This window comes from Rhinolophus sinicus, linkage group LG01, assembly GCF_036562045.2.
Source record: "Rhinolophus sinicus isolate RSC01 linkage group LG01, ASM3656204v1, whole genome shotgun sequence".
Taxonomy (NCBI): domain Eukaryota; kingdom Metazoa; phylum Chordata; class Mammalia; order Chiroptera; family Rhinolophidae; genus Rhinolophus; species Rhinolophus sinicus.
This window is the reverse complement of record NC_133751.1, coordinates 175,548,154-175,566,606: the sequence shown is the minus strand read 5'-3', so window position 1 is coordinate 175,566,606 and position 18,453 is coordinate 175,548,154. Positions and strand designations below refer to the sequence as shown.

At 35.7% G+C, this 18,453-nt stretch overlaps 1 protein-coding gene across 2 annotated transcripts in view; it reads left to right on the top strand.

Moving 5' to 3' along the window:
• DNAH7 (dynein axonemal heavy chain 7) overlaps positions 1-18,453 on the top strand; it is a 216,972-nt gene that overhangs the window by 55,109 nt on the left and 143,410 nt on the right. For both annotated transcript variants that reach the window (XM_019741305.2, XM_019741304.2), the window contains exons 19-22: positions 1,447-1,633; positions 11,390-11,583; positions 13,378-13,576; positions 17,173-17,313. In XM_019741305.2, coding sequence (XP_019596864.2) covers positions 1,447-1,633; positions 11,390-11,583; positions 13,378-13,576; positions 17,173-17,313 — 721 coding nt within the window. The remainder of the gene's footprint in view (positions 1-1,446; positions 1,634-11,389; positions 11,584-13,377; positions 13,577-17,172; positions 17,314-18,453) is intronic.

The window sequence follows — 18,453 nt, the reverse complement described above, 5'->3', positions numbered from 1 at the left end:
TTTACCTTTAAAAAGAGAGGAAATCCAAATCAGACTACTATCTTCAATGTGAATTTGCATGGCAAGGGGAAGCTAATTGCTTGGTAGTACCCGCCTCTGATTTTTGATAACGTTATTCTAACTTGGGCATGCTCTGGCTCAGTCTCTCTGTTCGATTGCTCTGCCTCCTGCCCTGCTTGCTCCAATGTGCTCATTGAGACTAATTTTTTAAACACTCTAACAGTGGTATATCTAGTTTCTATTTTTAAGAACTGTGCAAGAGATCATTAGCCTGTGGGAAATTTTCTGCAGTCAGGGATTAGGTGGAGAAAGAGGGAAGAGCACCAGACAGAGGAAAGCAGAGGTGTTCATTTCTGCTTGTGAAAAGAGATTAAACAAATTGATTGATAGACATTGAAAGGGAAGTATTTTAGAAAGGCATTTGAAAATTCCTGGTGAATTTTAGAACTATTTACATTTCTTGGTTTTAACAATATAAAATTATAGATCACCACTTATAAGTGGTGTGTAATGTGTCATTATACTCATAAAACTAGCCCATCTCTAAATTCTGTCACCATTAACCAATCATTCTTCTTTATGGCTCTGTTATTTCTTATAGTGTAGTGTTTACAGCTGTCTGGGTTCAAATCCGGTTCTATCCTTATTAGTTGTGTAAACTTGAACCTGGTACTTACCTCTTTGATACTTACCTCTATGGAGCTGCCCCATCTATGCTACTTAGTCTCCTCATTAGTAAATATATGAGGATAGAGCAAATACTTACAGAGACCTTAGAACTTGTAAAACTGTTAGTTTATAGTCTAATTATAATATTTATTCTTGAAGAAATCGAGACGTTTTTGTTCTCCATGTTTAGAAATGAACTGATAACTTATAAAATTCTAAAATTCTTCCTTCTTATGAATGCCACACTAATATATTTAGGATTATGTAGATTTTTCTTTAAATGGCAGTTACAGCTTGTGAATTGAAATATTTTATTCTGCAAATATAGCCGTTAGGGGCCCAATTTAAAAAAAATAAATAAAAGAATGTTAAAGGATATGAGTCTTGAATATAACTACCTTTCCAGGGAGTTCAGCGTGCTCTTCATTGAGAATGCTCTTACTGTCTCCAAAATCTCATTTCTCAGTCTGTACCCTCTAGCCATGGAATTGGATTGCAGAAGGTTTATTATTATGACATTTATGGAAACCAGCCCATTTGCAGATAGGTATATCTTACCATGTATACCTATATAAGCATAAATGTTGATGGTATTATTTCAAAACAGATTTTTATAGAACAAGTCTAGTGATTTATCTTTGAATGAAGACAGATGAATGGAAATTGGAATAACAACATCGCATACAAGATTGACAGTCTAGTCATGGTTTTGAGTTTCGTCATCTGAAACATGGCTTGGTTAGCTGTTGATAAAAGCCACTGTGTTTTGCTTCTCAGAGAATGGGAGGGCAAGCTCCTGCTGCTTCAGGAGATTCTGGATGAATGGCTCAAGGTCCAAGCCACATGGCTGTATTTGGAGCCCATTTTCAGTTCTCCGGATATTATGTCTCAAATGCCTGAGGAAGGCAGACGATTTACAACTGTGGATAAAACATGGAGAGATGTAATGAAAAGTGTTCTACAAGTAAGTAAAAATCTCTGAGAATGTGATTATTTAGTTGAAATGACGTGATTTTTGTTCCTAAAACAATCCAAATAAGCTATTGTCTTTTTCCCACATACATTCCTTTTCAAATATTATTTTAGACTCCTAGGAGCGAGGAATATCAAAAGCAAAATAGATATTTCGCCCTGATTACTTCTTGAGGTACAAATGAAATTTGCATTATTTAATGACATTTAGGTCTAGTCCTGATCCTTACCATATGCTCTGATTGGAAGATGCTATAGCCAGCGCTTGCTGCCCCATCTATGCTACGGCCCCTTGTTACCGGCTGCACTATCGCTGACGTGCTGTGGTGGAAACCTATCAGCATGCCAACCACTCCATCAACAACTTTCTCTCTAGGGACCTTAAAAAAAAGGAAGAGTTGCAAAGATAAATAGATCTAAAGAGCCCAATAAATAGCAAACAAAATGCAATCAATCAATCAACCAATGAATCGATACACAAATACTATGGAGGAGAACCTACAATTTAGGTTAAGGAGCGAATTTAATAACCAGTAACACTGAAAACGGTATGATTTTTCTTCAATTTAAAATGTATTTATTTACTGCCTGCAAAGCGTGGTTTGTGTGTTTTTGAAAGGTAAGATTAAAATAGGAGAAATATTAGTTATTAAATTATTTCATTAAATGAATATGAACTTCCTCACTGGTGTTTTGATCCAATAAAATACTATAAGGTAGGAAGAATATTATCTTCAAATTTTCCTACCCTAAAACAGAAATATGCATATTTTTATTAGTTAAACTTTGAAAGTTGTGATTATAATCCTAAACATTGATGATATTATATCAACATCAACTATGATTTGATAGGGAAATATTCAGAAAGATGGACATCAGTTTGTTTATTTAATAAGTTTACTACATTTTTTATAATAATACATGAAACAAATCTCTGAATAAACCAAACTTTTGTAAATCACACTGGAATTCCCTATTTAAAGGACGTATTAGTGAGTGACTTTGTAACACATTTAATCATTTCTAATTTATGTTTAACTTTTTATATATTGTTTCCTTACAACAGGGCAAAACCCTCATAAAAAAATATATATGTATATATATACATATATATGTATGTATATATGTATATATGTGTGTATATATATTTGTTTGTTTGTTTGTTTTGTTTTTATTTGGAAGGGGATGAAGTAGAATTTTTTTGTTGCCCCCCAAAACCAAAAAGTAGTTGTTTGTATTCTCCTATTTAATATACATTTTAAAAAATAATAATTTCTTTTTTTGGTATTCGATTGAAATACTTTTCAAAATCCCATATTGCTAAGGAAATTTTATAGATTTTTTCAATGCCCAGAAAAGAGAAGCTATGCTGGGACTAGGAAATAAAGGAGACAGATTTTCAATTCTATAAAACTGTTTAATTAAAAACAAAACAAAACAAAAACATTACTTACCCTCATTCTTAAATAAGCAGTTTTCTCTGGGTGACATCTCATTTACATTTGCTATAAGACTTGATTGTGTTTCTCAACTGGCTTTACTTTTTTTTTTTTTTCTCTCAATAAGTTAGTATTCTGAACAGCTTTTGTCAATCTCTCCCAGGCTTTGAAAATAACATAAATCTGTATTCTTCAGGAAGGCTAATGAAATGACCAAAGTGGTAGAGGGCAGTGGATTAAATGCTTGGTATAAAAGAACATTACTTTCAGTATTAGATATTTCTAATAAAGGTGCTGTTAGAACAATGCCAAAAGAAAAGGCTCAGAGGCTGAAAGTAGACTATAAATGATATTGTTAATATAACTGGCTTGATTGAGGTGTCTTGGTTCCTTGCTGTGTAAACATGAAGTAATTTTATGTTTTGGTACCTGTTCCCAACTGTGCTTGGCCAAAGCCCCTTTCTCACTTGGAAAAGCTTCCTTATTGACCTTTCAATCTAATTCCAGGATTTTTGTCACTTTTGGTTATTAGATATTTTGTCTATGAGGACTATCTATACCTGTTTCAAAAACCTCAGTCTTATGTTCTCAAAGCCCTTTTCCTCCCCCACAGTGCAGGTAAACCTGAGGTTCCAGTGGTGAGAAGATGAGGGGACTGCTCTCCCCCACTGCTTCTCTCCTTCCTGTGCTTATCACCAGGTGCTGGGGCAGGAAGATGAAGAGAAGGTGGGAGAGAGTTAGGGATGAGGACAAAAATAGGAAGAGAGAAAGAGAGAGAGAGAGAGAGAGAGAAAGACAACGAAAGTAAGAGAGCATTTACTGATGTAACTGATCCAGCCAAAATGGCTGTTCTTTTGTTGGTGGTGTCCATACACTGTGCCTTTGTGGTTGGTCATCACAACCAGTGTAGCTTTTGAACAAGTGTGGACACGTGAAGTTTACAGCTTGGCTCAGTGTGGGCAGGTGACCACCCCAGCAAGCTCTGGCTGCCGAGGGGCTTTTTCTTGAACTTCTCCTGTACATTTGGTCCTCCTCTGTGAGATTTGGCTGCTGCATCTTCAAGCTGACCTACCAGTGATGGCTTTTGCCACATTCTTCTTGAGCATATCTTTTGCCCTATGCTAATAGCCATGTTTTACAAATATGTAGCCCTGAATTTCATCTGGGGTCTGTAGCAAGGTGGGATCCATCATCTGTACCTCTTAGTAGCCTTGAGCACAGGGCCCTTGCCCCACCTTCACCTGGTCATCCCACCACACTGTCTTCTTTCTCCCAGGGTTCTTTTCTTGCTCTGACAGCATCGGAGCAGGTCAGCACACCTGGTGACAGAGCAGATTTCCAGTTGGGGAAGAAGATGTTAGCCTCTTCTCTTTACAGGCACTTGGAAACTTTTCTAGGGACTCACTTGTGCCCCTCACCCAAGATGGGGCCAGCTAATTGTCCACCATTTGGAGGTGAAAGCACTGGATAAACTTGACTTTTGACTTACACAAGTCTACTTTTGTATTCCATACAAAGCAGAAAAGGCACTTCTGAATTTCCACCCAAGCCTTTTCCTCTTATAATCTTAACTCCATCTCAGTAAATATAAACACCATTCACCCTGTTGCTTAGGCCAAAAACTTGAGAGTCGTTATTTTTCTTTTTGCCTTTACTGTAGTAAATATGATTACTTAGCACCAAGCATCTCACTTCTTTCTAGTGAACTGGAAAGCTAAAAACCTTATCTCCCCAACACCTTAGCATCTAAATTTCTGAAAGTGAATCAGATTTCGATGATTAGATAACACTCATTTGGGATTTGGAAAGCATAAGTGCAACAGCATCCATCTTCTTGCTATTTCTGCTGTCAAGCAAGATCATGGACATGTGGATTTTTTTTTTTTTTTCCTTTTCCAACAGGGCTTTAACGTCTGATCACCAATTTTATGGGTATTTGGAAGTGGTGGTGATTGCGGCTTCCTGATCCTACTCTCTGATCCCTAGAATAACAGCCACCATGATGTGTTCTTGAACGCAGTAGTTCAGTGGTGGAATCCTTTTGTCCTGATTGGGGCAGTGGCAGGAACCCTCCTGGAAGATCATTTCCACAGTTTAGGAGTCTCTTTTTGGAGCCAGGCCTTCCAATGATTTTGTAATCACTTAATTCCTTATGTTAAATCCCTTTTTTGCTTAATGTACTTAGAAGGATTCTGCACTGCACTAAGAATAACGATACCAGAACCTCAAAGATGGGATCTAGTATTGTTTATATGACCCAGTTGGGTTTTTAGAGTAGTGAAAAATCTAGTTACCACTTGAAAATGGAACACTGGTGGGACGTGGCATGCAGTGCAAACATCACTTACCTAAATTATGCTCCAGTCTCCTATAAGGAAGATTCTATTTTATAGGCAATGCTTTGTGGACTGAGTGGCTTCTGGAATAGGTCAATATAGTAGGAATTGGAAATATGAGGGCTGTGAGATGGGCTGATTTTTTCTAAAACACTGGAGAAATTAAAGAAAGAAATTGGCATAATTCAGCATTTAGATTCTTTGCTCAAGAGATGATCAGAGGACTAAGGAGCTTCAGTGATGGCCCTCAAAGAACCCCTTATATCTCATAGCTACAAATTTGACGTAGCCAAAAACCAGTGATAGAGTCTGATCCAAATTGTTGCTTCATAGCCTTGCCAGATTTATGTGGAAGGTAGTTTATTTATTGGCAAAAAGTGGGTCGGTGATTTGACTGACTCTGGGTACCTTGAGCCTCACACTGCAGACCTCCTTATCAGAAACCCGAGGAATATGGAAGGCAGTGTACTGTAATGTGCCATGTACACCAAGAGAGAACCTAAGGTATACGCAGTCAAATGTATTGCTGTGTATGCCCTTACCAGAGATACTGGTTTCAATGTGCTAGTCAAGGAGATGTGAATTGTCCTGTTTATTTGCTTTTTTGACCAAAACCTGGCTTCCATGATGGCCTACATAACTGAAGTTGAAATGCCAGAAAATTCTTGATATGACTTAAATAAATTAGAAATTGGTTTATAGATATTTCTGCAAAATATGCTTGCACCATCCAGAAATGGACATTACAGCCCCACTTAGGGTTGGCCTAAAAGGGCAGGAGGAAGGTAATCCTTCTAGTGGGCACACCTTCAATGAATATATTGTTTTTTTAACCTTGCTTAGAAAGGGAGATGGTCAGAAGTGTGCATCTACACTGATCATGGTCAGTAACAAACAGTTTGGTTGCATAGCAAGGATTTAGAAGCAACAAGATTGAAAGTTTGGTAACAAGGCTGTCTGGGGAAACGGTGCAAGGGATCACAGAATAGACTATAATATATTTGTGCTCCATGTAAGTGTTTAATAAGAGACAACACAGTAAAAAGAGACACTTAATAATATAGTCGGCCAGTTGATCTATTTTGTGAATGTCACCCAGCCTAGGTCAGTGTATGCACAGTGAGCTATCAGTAATCATATTGAATAATATGAATAGAATCATCAATAATAATATTGTCCATCCTGGGGAACTTTTGAGAGTTAAAGCAATTAATAAGTAAGCCAGTGAAGCAAGCATAAACCAGAACTCTCCTCATCAAACTGGATATATGGTCACTGTACCTATGAACCAAGAAGTCATGGTGGCAGAGATGGGAATTGTGGAAGGACTGGTCCTTACTGGCTACCCTTTCCCAACACTGCTGAGTGCCCAAGCTACCAGAACAGAAGCTACCATAATGCTTCTGATACAGCACCACACCTGAAGGGAACAGGAAACCATTTAGAAGGAATTAAATACATTGGACCTCTTTCAGCATCGAAGGGGCAGTGATTTGTCTGCACCAGATGGATTTTTTTTTTCTCATCCCAGGCCTCTACCAACACTGTCATTCATTGATTTACTGAATGACTTACTGTCACAGTTTCCACACAACGTTGCTTCTGCTGAGGAACTCACATTACAAGGGAAATGAGGCAATTGACTGACACTCATGAGATTTACAGGTCCTAATGTGAGCACTGACCTTACAAAACATGGAATGTCTCATGTTGAAGACTCAATTGTTGTACCAGCCGGAAGAAAATAGTTTGTGAGTTTGGGATGCACTTCTAGAGGATACATAGCCTATGTTCTCAACCAGATCTAAGTATATGACTTTTTCCATAGGCAGAGTACATGGGTCTAGGAGTTAAGGAGTGAAAATGAAAATACTTCTTGCCAATGCACCTAATAAACTAATCACAATTTTGCTTCCCGACTTTCCATTTGGCTGGTTAAAATATCTGAGTGTCCAGGGGAGAAATGCTTCTGTATGGGGACCTAGCAGTAGTTTCCCTGAATAGGAAGTTCTTAATCGGCTCACTCTACCCTTCATGTCTCTTATAAAGTCCTTATAACTTTCCGCATTACTTACTCTCTCCTAGCTACACTGGCTTTATTATTATTATTTTTTAATCACACATGTCCAACACACTGCGCCAGAGCCTTTGCACTGACTGGACTCTCCTCCTAAACACTGTACCTCCAGATGTCTGCAGAGCTAATTCATGTCTTTGCTTCCTTGAAGTCTTTCTCGAATATTACTTTCATAAAGAGTCTTACATTGATCACCCTATTTTAAATTGGTACCTGCTTTTGCCTTACCTGGCACTCCTAATCCCTGTTTTCTTATTTGCAACATCGATCACCTTCTAACTTACTACATGGTTTATGAATTACTATGTTTATTATTTATTGTCCGTCTCCCTGTGGAGGCTGGGATCTTTGTTTTGTTCACTGTTGTGGTCCAAGCACTAAGAACAGTGCCTGACATGTAGCGGGCCCTGAGTAAACATTTGTTGAGTGAATGAATGAATAATTAAATTGAGATTGATCCTTGAATTACTGCTAGTTCTAAGAATTCGGAGTTTTTCCTGAAAATTCAGTTTTAATAAGTGGGCCGTAAGATCTGGGTTAAGCCTAGAAACATCTTGGGTCTTGAAAAAATTTTTATTCCTGGTGAAGTCAAAGGATCTCAAAGCTCTAAAGGGGCGTAAATGTCTACTCAATGAACCCACATTGCCTTTCTTAGTGCTTAAAAGGTTTAATGAGAGTCTTATCATTTTCTGTTGTCCAGGGATTTCTGATTAGAAAGTTTATACTTCCGGAAGTTAACTGGCTTGCGATTAATTCCATTAAGTGTGTGAAACTGTACTTTTCGTCAAGCTTCCTGGCAACAGTGATTAGAATGCTCTCTCTATACACCCAAATTAAAGGTCCAGACCCCTTGATCTCACAGGCATTTGATTTAGAAATGTAAATCAACCAGTAGATTGTCATTTGAGCTGATGACAGTGTTGATACTTGTGAAGTAAAAGAAGACACACAAAATTTATATAATTGTTCCTTTAACCAAAACAAGAAAAAAAGACAGTTAATAATTCCTTTTCTTCCCCTCCAGGAGATAGAAAGTAATTAAAGTGTCAAGGGAGTCATACATAGTTTCAATTTTCTAATAGCTTACTGTTATAACATCTTATTGTTTTGTCCGGAGAATACCGCTAATAAGTACCAGCCTGGTACAACATGGAGGGTTGTCTGTTTCTTGAGTTCCTCTGTATGTCTACAGGCTTAACTCATTCAGCATTCACCTAAGCATTCAACGAATAATTCTGGAATGCCTACTGTGTTCCAGGATTTTGTGGCAATGCTTAAAGGGACTTAAAGCCTGTTTTATTTTACTATGATAGATATCTTACCTGAAGGATGGCAGATTATAAAATGGTCATTTTAACTTCATAAAACTGATTGAATGATGTAGGTGCCTCATTTCCCCCCAGAGATGTAGGCTGTCTGTCTCCCTCCTTCTCTTCAAGGGACAGTTATGGAAGGGAAAATAAAAAGAGTAGTTTCAAGTATATGTGTGTTTTAGGTACCGCATTAGGAGCTTCAAATATTTTATCTAATTTGGTCTTCATAACAACCTTGAGAGCTCCTATCCCCATTTTAAAGATAAGAAGAGACTCAGGTTAAGTAAATGACCCAAGGTGACACAGGTAATACGGAGCAATGTGGGTTGGGAACCAGCTCTGTGCTTTCCTCAATCTAATGCAGTCTTTGTTATGTTCACCTTCTCACGGGAAGAAAGTAAAGGTAGCTTAGTTTCCAGTCATGAGATTATTACTTTCATACATTTTTTTTTCTTAAGTCTATATACAGAAGTACATAGATTATTGCCTATGTTCATTTAGAACTAGCATATTTGGCTCAGAATCATTGAGCTAATATGGTTAAATAGTTTTGATCTCAGGAATTCAATGAAAATTTCTTTTACTTGAATGCTGTTTTCAGAGGTATTTCTTTTGCAATTATAATATTCAGGGAAAGAAATAGGAACTGTTGTTTTAAATAACTGAGTTTTTTTAGCTTTCAAATCTCAGATCCAAAATAACAACATTCCAGTACGTTCTTTGGCTGAGAATAAAACAAATATTGATAATTTGTGAAAGGAATTTTTCACAACCATTCAGCTTTTTTTTTTCTTTCTTAACAAAGAAAGGCATGCTTTTCCAGAAGGTGGCACTCTAAGAACACCAATTTGGTTTTGGATTTAGGAGTACAAGAGTACTACCTACGTATGCTGGATGCTTTAATGAATGAATTGCACGATTCAATTATGACCTGAGTCTCTGTCATGCGTCTTTTTGTGTGTGTTTTTGTAAATGTTTATTTAAAACATAAATGTTTATTTGAAAATGTTAGGAAACATAATAAAATGTCTTTAAAAATCATATCTCTTTAAAGATAAGTGAATCTAAGCATGTTACATATTTCATATGATCTTTTATTGAGAAAACAGGTATTAATGATAATTATTTTGTTCTTTGATTAAATTGCTGTGTTTCCAAGGTACATTGTTGTAATTCAAAACAAAGAAAAAAATTGTACATTTTCTTTTCAGCCACATGCAAAGTATATTAACAAAAACATATTTTAGAGACTCCTGCAACACAACAAAATTTCTGTATGAAACAATTTACAGCTGACAGTTTTGGTTGATTTCTCAATCGTGACTGAGTACCAAAAATAAGTTTAATTGGTTAATCTTGAAATTCTATGTTTAATTTCAAACAATATTCTCTTGATCTAATTTTATATAAATTTTCTAAAATACCCTATTATTATATGAATAAATGTACTGGTGTGTTCTTACGAGGTTTATTATTTGGCTTGGTAATTTAAGTCTCTAATGTGTTTGAGCACCTCACACCTTTAAGCATATTTAGTAAAGAACTTTTCTTACTTTGTCATTAGTGTCAATGGTGAACACTGAGTTTGAAATGATCAGACCAAGACTAGACTCAGATGACATCAACCATGTGTTAAAGAAAAAAAAACAAAAACTAAAAAGAATTTTATCTCACATGTATCTACATTGTATTTTAATGTGTATTTCTAAAGATTTTCATAAATCAATGGTTCCTTGTGTGGATATTTTGAGAAATCAATAAACTATTTATTTTTTTAAAATATCCGTTCTTAAGACCAGCTTTTGGTTATAATTCTTAGTTTGAATCCCACAGCATAATGGAAAACTTTGAAAAACAAATACTTGATTGTGTTGGAATTGCTTTAGAGCAAACAGCTCATAGTGACACTTTCATGTAATGGAGCGATTCAAAATCTGTGCCTTAAAGGTAGAACAGTCTTAATCTCTAGAGAGTTCAGGAAGAACACACTTTGAACTTAAGTCCTTCAGCAAACAGAGTGTTATAATGTAGTTTCAAATGCAGATCTTTATCAAAAAACTCCTTCCTCCCCACCCCCAAACCCTTACTTTTTAATCTACAATTATAAAACAGGGATTGAGTTTTTTTATTATTGATAGCAATAATATTTAAAATGATCATTATAATGATTACATTGTTTTAGAGTATTTTTCCTCAAAGACTAAAAGACAAACACATCTCATAATATTTCAGTTCTCCCTATTCTTGTGAGTTCAGACAGTCTTCTCTCTCTCTCTCTCTCTCTCTCTATCTCTCTCTCTCTCTCTCTCCCTTCATTCCCCTCGCCCCCCCCTCAGTTTCTTTCTCTCTCACTTTCCAACTTAGAATGAGAAATTGTGAACAACATCGCTGAAGATCAAGTCGACTTTTACATAATTAAAGAGGCATTGACTAGGCAATACTACTTTTTAAAAGTAAATATTCACTTTAAATAATGCATAACTTCTGTTTGATTGAAACATGTAATCTCAAATATAATATGAATATAAATAAAGTTAGTATGTAATATTTTTGAATTCCATGTTTTTTCTCTTTTATTTTTAGGATAAACGTGTTCTGGCAGTTGTAACTATTGAGAGAATGCTGGAAAGGCTGAAAAAATCTAATGAACTTTTGGAACTCATTCTTAAAGGACTTAATGAGTATTTGGAAAAGAAACGTCTGTTCTTCCCCAGATTCTTTTTCTTGTCTAATGATGAACTTCTTGAGATACTATCTGAGACTAAAGATCCCACTAGGTAAGTCACTTACATATATAACACACGGTTAAATTAATCTGCCTAAATTTAAGTTCGAGAATAAGGCAGAACTTATATATACCACAGGTGCCAAAAAAATGTATACAAGTGGACACTTTGATGGGTGTTGCTCAAGCAGTAGTTTGCTGTAATCAGAAGAGCTAGACATTGATGGTAACCACTTGGAGCACCTCTTGTAATTGCAGAAGTCAAACATGACTTGTATTCATCTTTCGTTATTGGTATATATTGAGTATTACAATTTTAATACAGTTTTCCTTTCTTAAAATGTGTATACATTTTTGGCACCCTCTGTATATATCTATATCTACAGGTAGATATAGATATATAATTATATTTATGTAATAACTTTTTAAACACTATTGTAAATATTATCAATAATCAACATAATTATTAAAAACATAAGTAATATCATTGAATTATATTTTCCCACATGTGATAACTCTCTTGGAGTGGATTTCTTATTTTATCATATATTCCTTACAAATATTCTCAGAATACAACACTCTTCATCACATTCTGAGTGAAAGTTTGTGCCCTCAATGGCTTGCAGTGAACCACACAGGTGGCGCCCCCAGTATCCTTCCTGTTCCTCTCCATTAGTTTTTCTTCTAGCTCACTCTGCTACAGTCCTTGCAATTCCCCATTAAAGGGGCAGCTTCCTCCCTCAGTATACTGTTCTCTTTGCATAGGATGCTCCTTACCCACGTATCCGTAAGACTTCTTTTACTTCCTATAGGTGTTTGTGGAAACCTGCTCAAATATCTGCCACTCAGGAGGCCTTTTCTGACCATTCTATTTAAAATGGCAACTCCTTCTAGCACTCCCTACTTAGGCACCTTTCCTGGATTACCTTCTTGGCCTTATTTTTCTTTGGCATACTTTTTATCATCTCTCTTACTCTATAAAGCATTTTATTTGTTTACTGTTTGATTTCCTCTATTTATGGCAGAGATTTTTGACAGCTTTTTTTCCCAAGGCTGAGTCCTGATTCTTTAGAAGAGTATCTAGTATATAATAGACAGTGAATAGATGTTTGTTAAACAAATTAATTAATTTTGTGTCTTGTGCCTTCAAAGTAGGAGATAAGTAATCCAGACAAAAGATCAATTTAGGCTCAGATTTCCATCTGAGTTTTTATACTCTGCTTCTTTTTTAAAAGATACATTTGAAAGATACATTCAATTGGTTATTGGTAATGTGCCAAAAATGAGGGGTTTAGTCAGTTACAACTATATTACAATGAAAAAACTAAAGTTGGGTTGCTTCAAACCAGTTGATTTAGTAAACTGTAAAGTACTTAAAGCACTAAACCTAGTTCATAATTTGCAAGCAGTCTCTGAAGATCCCAGTTGAAATGGCTACTTTTGTGCTTTTGAAGACTCTTCAGATTAGTGTATTATCTGTTAGTCAAGATTCATTTGCTCCTTATGTTACTTTTAAATCTTTCAGTTCATTGTGTTGGAAACAAAACCTCATGGCTGTCTCCTCTGTAGCTCTTATTATACGTAATTGTAATTTTACAAATCTTTTTGTGATTATTGAATTAATGATGACCTCCCACTGGACTGTATAATCCACGCAGGCAGGGATTGTATCTTTTTTTTTCTTCTCAGTACTTTATCTCCAGCAGCATCTAGCAGGGGCCTAACACATAATGCACATTTATACATTTTGAAAGCAGATGGATGCACAAAGAACACTAATATTTAAAGAGTTGCTTTAATTTGGTTAATTCTCTTAAACATTTATTTATTTATTTTTTTCTGACAGGGTGCAACCTCATTTGAAGAAATGTTTTGAAGGAATTGCAAAGTTACAATTTACAGAAACTTTAGACATTACTCACATGAACAGCAGTGAAGGAGAAGTTGTGGAACTCATAGAGACCATTTCAACAGTCAAAGCCAGAGGTCAAGTGGAGAAGTGGTTGGTTGAGTTAGAGAGAGTTATGATTAAATCCATCCACAAGGTAGCTAGCTGTTATTATTATTTTGAGTAAAGATGGTAGAATATTAATGTATCATTGATAAATGTATTGTTATTTAGAAAGAAATTGAGTCATAAATTACCAATTCAGTTATAATAGATAGCTTGAAGGCAAAGATATGGTCTATGATATTAATTTTATAGTGACTCAGTTGAAAAGTAGGACAAAAATACCATCTCTACTATAGAAAGCTTGGGTTTTAGTCATGAGTCTGTCTCATTTCTTGCAGCCACATGCTAGTGCTTTTATCATTAATTAGACACAGTTTGGTCTGCAAGGTCTATGAGGTGTGATCAAAACATACAGTGAATGTTTAAAGAAAACAATATTACAGTAAAAGACACATTGCCATTAATCCCCCTCAAAATACTTCCCCTCGCTTCAAATACACTTACCCCATCATCCTTGCCACTTTCTGAAGCAGTTCTGGAAGTCCTCTTTTGTGAGTGTCTTTAGTTGCGCTGTCATGGCTGCCTTTTGTCCTGAATCGATTCAAAATGTTTACCTTTAATGGTCATTTTGATTTTGAGGGAGAACCAGAAGTCACTTGGTGCCAGATCCGGTGAATAAGGTGGATGATGATACACTGTAATGTTTTATTTGACAGAAATTTTCGTACTAGAAGTGATGTGTGGCATGGAGCCTTTCCATTGTGATCATAAAATATGGTGAATGCTGCTGCTGAGTGCCATCCAATGGAAAGGCAGAGATCTTCAATACAGGAAGCAGCACATCGAACCTTAGTAACTCGTTTCAACTTGTTTGGAGCCGTCAGTGAGGTGTGAGCTATGATTGAGAGAAGGTGTGTTTTAAAGTGTGCCGTAAATCATTCTTCATCATGACAACACTCCATGTCACACATCTCTTCTGGTATGGGAATTTCTGTCAAATAAAAACATTACGGTGTATCCTCGCCCACCTTATTCAGATCTGGCACCGTGTGACTTCTGGCTCTTCCCCAAAGTCAAAATTATTCAGGACATCAAGGCAGCCACAACAGTGCAACCAAAGACATTCACAAAAGAGGACTTCCAGAACTGCTTCAGAAAGTGGTAAAAACTATGGTGTTTGAAGTGAGGGGGAGTATTTTGAGGGGGACTAATGGCAATATGTCTTTTAGTATAACACTTTTTTTTTTTATTTAAGCATTCACCATATTGTTTGATCGTACCTTGTATCTTCAGTCTTGTCTTGAAAGCCCCTCTCTACAGTTTCGCTACAATCTCCTTGACATGTATGTTTCTGTGGTGAATCCTTGTATTCTGTGTATAGACAAAATATGCACCAAAACATTATAAAAACATAAATATGTCCTAGAATTAGTGCTAACTTTATATTTTGCACGTCTCATAAACATTATCATCTCAATAATTTATAATTTTTTTGTTAGTGGAGAATTTCAAGTCATGGCAATAAATAGAGATTGAGCACTTAAATTTACTTCTTACTATAGTGTGGACTTAGTATTCAAGTTCCTTATCAAGAATATAAATCATGGTTGAGCAGGGAGCATGAGGGCAAGAATGGGAAGGAAATATGGCATTAGGTCCTAATCAATAGCAGTTTTCATTAATTTTTCAGATTTTTCTCACACATTATTGGAAAATATGGGAATCTGGATATTTAATGTATATCACGAGTCTTAACGCTTTTTTCTCTTCTTAATATCTGGCTGCATAGAATTTTTTCAATAGATGTAAAATCTTTTAGGTAGTTTCCCATTTCTCCCTATTATGGATTAAAGTATAATGAACGTCCTAACACATATAGCTGGTTTCTTTGATTGAATTATTTATGAACTTCTTTATGCTTATGAACTTCTCATGTGGAGGACCACTGGGCCAAAGAGGATGAGCTTTCAAAGGCCTGATGAGTATGGACAAATAGCATTCCCATTTCTGTAGCTGTTAGTTTAGCAATGTAAATGAATTTCGCTTTGACAGCTACTTAGCAGCTTTGAATTGGACTGTATGGTTTGTTAGTTGATGTATACAGTGAAAACTCATTATTTGAGACATATCAGATACTATTTCAACAATTCTTTTAATTTTGTTTGTCAAAGTGCTTAAAGAAAGTATTTTGGTTGCTGTTTCAGAGCATTAAGTTGGGGTGGCAAGGAATTGTGTAGGAAATATCTTCCCCAAATATTCATGTGTAAGTTTGTATTGGTAAAATATGCATATGGAAGCAAATACAATATAAAATACTACAAATAGGAGATACATGTGTTTCTTTTTTTCTGCTAAATTTATTTTTATACTTAAAACACTACTGTATGCCTAAATTAAATGACTTTTGTGTCATTTGTAAATAATAAAAGTTGGCACCTTTGCTCCTTTATCTTTCTAGATTATCACGGGTTTAACATAGCTTACTATCCTCAAAATAATACGTAACTTATGTATATATATGTACATGTATATGTATATATATGGCCTGAATAGATGTAATATAGTTTGCATACAATATTGTAGAAATTTATGTAATCATATTTCTCCTTATCCAACTATATAGAAGTTTGATTTAGGTTTTAATGTCTTCCTCTTGTCCTTTCCACAATGTTCTTCTATAACACATATTTATTCCATGCTCGGTATATCTCTACTGTATCTGCTTTCCTATGTTCCTTTTATCTCTATGGGTTGTACATTGTTACCTATCCGTTCTGTGGCTTCCCTGGCCTTTTAAATTTTCTCTGTTGTCAGTAGCAACAGTGTCATTCATCTCTGTTCAACTCCATAGACATATAAGCTAGACTAGAAACCCACAAAGGTTCACTCGTCCTTATATTAATATAGTTCTCAAAAAAATCTGATTTAGACAGTGTTTTTCCTGCAATTCAAACATTAAAGTAGGTATAATCTCACAGGTGATGTTACTATTTTTCATTGATACATATAACAGATTAGAATATTTCCCACTAATGGCTGATAGAAAAAGTGGATATAGCAGTCCACTGAAAATACATATAGCAAAGTACATGAATCAGACTTCTTGATTTTACAGCTCTCAGCTCTCCGTGAATAAATTATATATTTGTCCCTGTCACCATTGGCTTGGGCATCAAACTACGGAATTGAGAGGGAGTGAGATCTGCAAACACAGGAGGAACTTTAGAGAAATTGTATGGTTTGCCTGAGTGTGCATGTACAGATATGCACAGGGCTGAGTGGGACTTTAAGTTCAAAGAAAACTGTTGTCTATGAATTTGATCTCTTTTTGGAAGGATTTGAATTTATGTTTTGCAATAAAATTGCTTGTCCCTGTTCAATCCAGATGTAGCTAGGATATTTTTGGCTACAACTGGTCAAATAAATATTTCATATAATGTGTTACACACAAATTGATCATGTATCAGCAAAATGAAATACTATGTTACGTACTTGTTTTACTTACAGGTATATGAATAAACTTGAATTTAAATAGTCTAATTTCCAATGCTTTGTGTCTTCCTAATTGGCTAAGATGTTATAAAAAGTTGAGCAGTATGAGTTCATCTGTTTAGGCATTTAGCTCTTCATTGTATAGCATGTTCAAGTGTGAAAATGTTCAACTTTAGCATTTTCTTTTTCAATTAGGTAATTAGAGCAGCAATTTTTGCCTACACACAGTTTGAACGAATTGACTGGGTAAGAAATTGGCCTGGACAGACAGTTCTCTGTGTATCCCAAATCTTTTGGACAAGAGAAGTACATGAAGCTATTTCAGTGGGGCAAAAGGTAAGCTTTTATTACCCCCAGGTTTGTCAGCATTTTGTTTCAATAGTTATTATAAATAAAAACAATGAACTCAAAAAGTCAAGAGTACTTGAGTATCGATCTTATTATTACATACATTTTTATGTCTTTACAAATAAAGTGATAATAGGACTAAAAAACTTCCTAAACTTAGAAAGCGTAGGAGGAAATACATAATGTAATTCTTTTTATGTAAAACTACCGTATGAAGACAAAGTATCTGTTGACTCATTTCAACTGTTTTTATCTTTGTTTTTAAGGTACTTCTTAAGAATAAATAATCATTAATATTTTGAATGATGCTTTATTTTAAATATTCTAATATATTGGATATATGAATTTAGTAATACTGTGTTATTAATTAAAAACAGAAACTACATTCAATGCATTCCTACCCTTGAGATAGGAGTTAAGTAGGTCAACTTTCAGATGACTGATGGACCAAATGGAACTTAGAATTTATAGGTCTTTTGTTTAGAACCATGTCTTTGAAGTATGTTTTTGACATGACATTTGATATTGTTGTGTTTAACTCTAAGGCATTGTTGAACACTGACTGACACGTGCTGTAGTTTGAGAGAGACTCATATTCTCTGGAAGCAGGCAGATCCCAAAGAGGAAGGAGTTGAGTGACACATGCTGAGTTCACTCCAACTTACCCAACTTACAAGGCACTTCTTTCTCCTCTGTGGGAAGGGATAGGGCACAGGGCAGGAAGTCAGGGATTTTCAGAGCACTGGGGAGTGATGGTTTCCTTGGGGTTACTGCTGGACTCTTGGCTGTCTTGCCACCATGTGCATTTTTCTTTTTTCTCAGTGGACCTAGAGAATTCATTTTATTTTTTTAATTTTTAAGCTACCACTAACCACGCTAACCACGCACAGGGACTCCTCCATCACTAGTATGGCTACTGGAGGGACATGTAGCCTCCTGGATCTCCCTCCTTGCTTGCTGACCCTCCCCCTCCACCAAACCACCAACTTTATCACTACTCACGACCATGGGGGAAATAGTCTGGAAGAAACAAAGACAAATGTAAGCAAATCAGCCAAATTTGTAGGCATCATCCAACTTTTTGTGAGTTTAAATGTAGTCTTTATCAAACCACTACCCCTCTGTCAA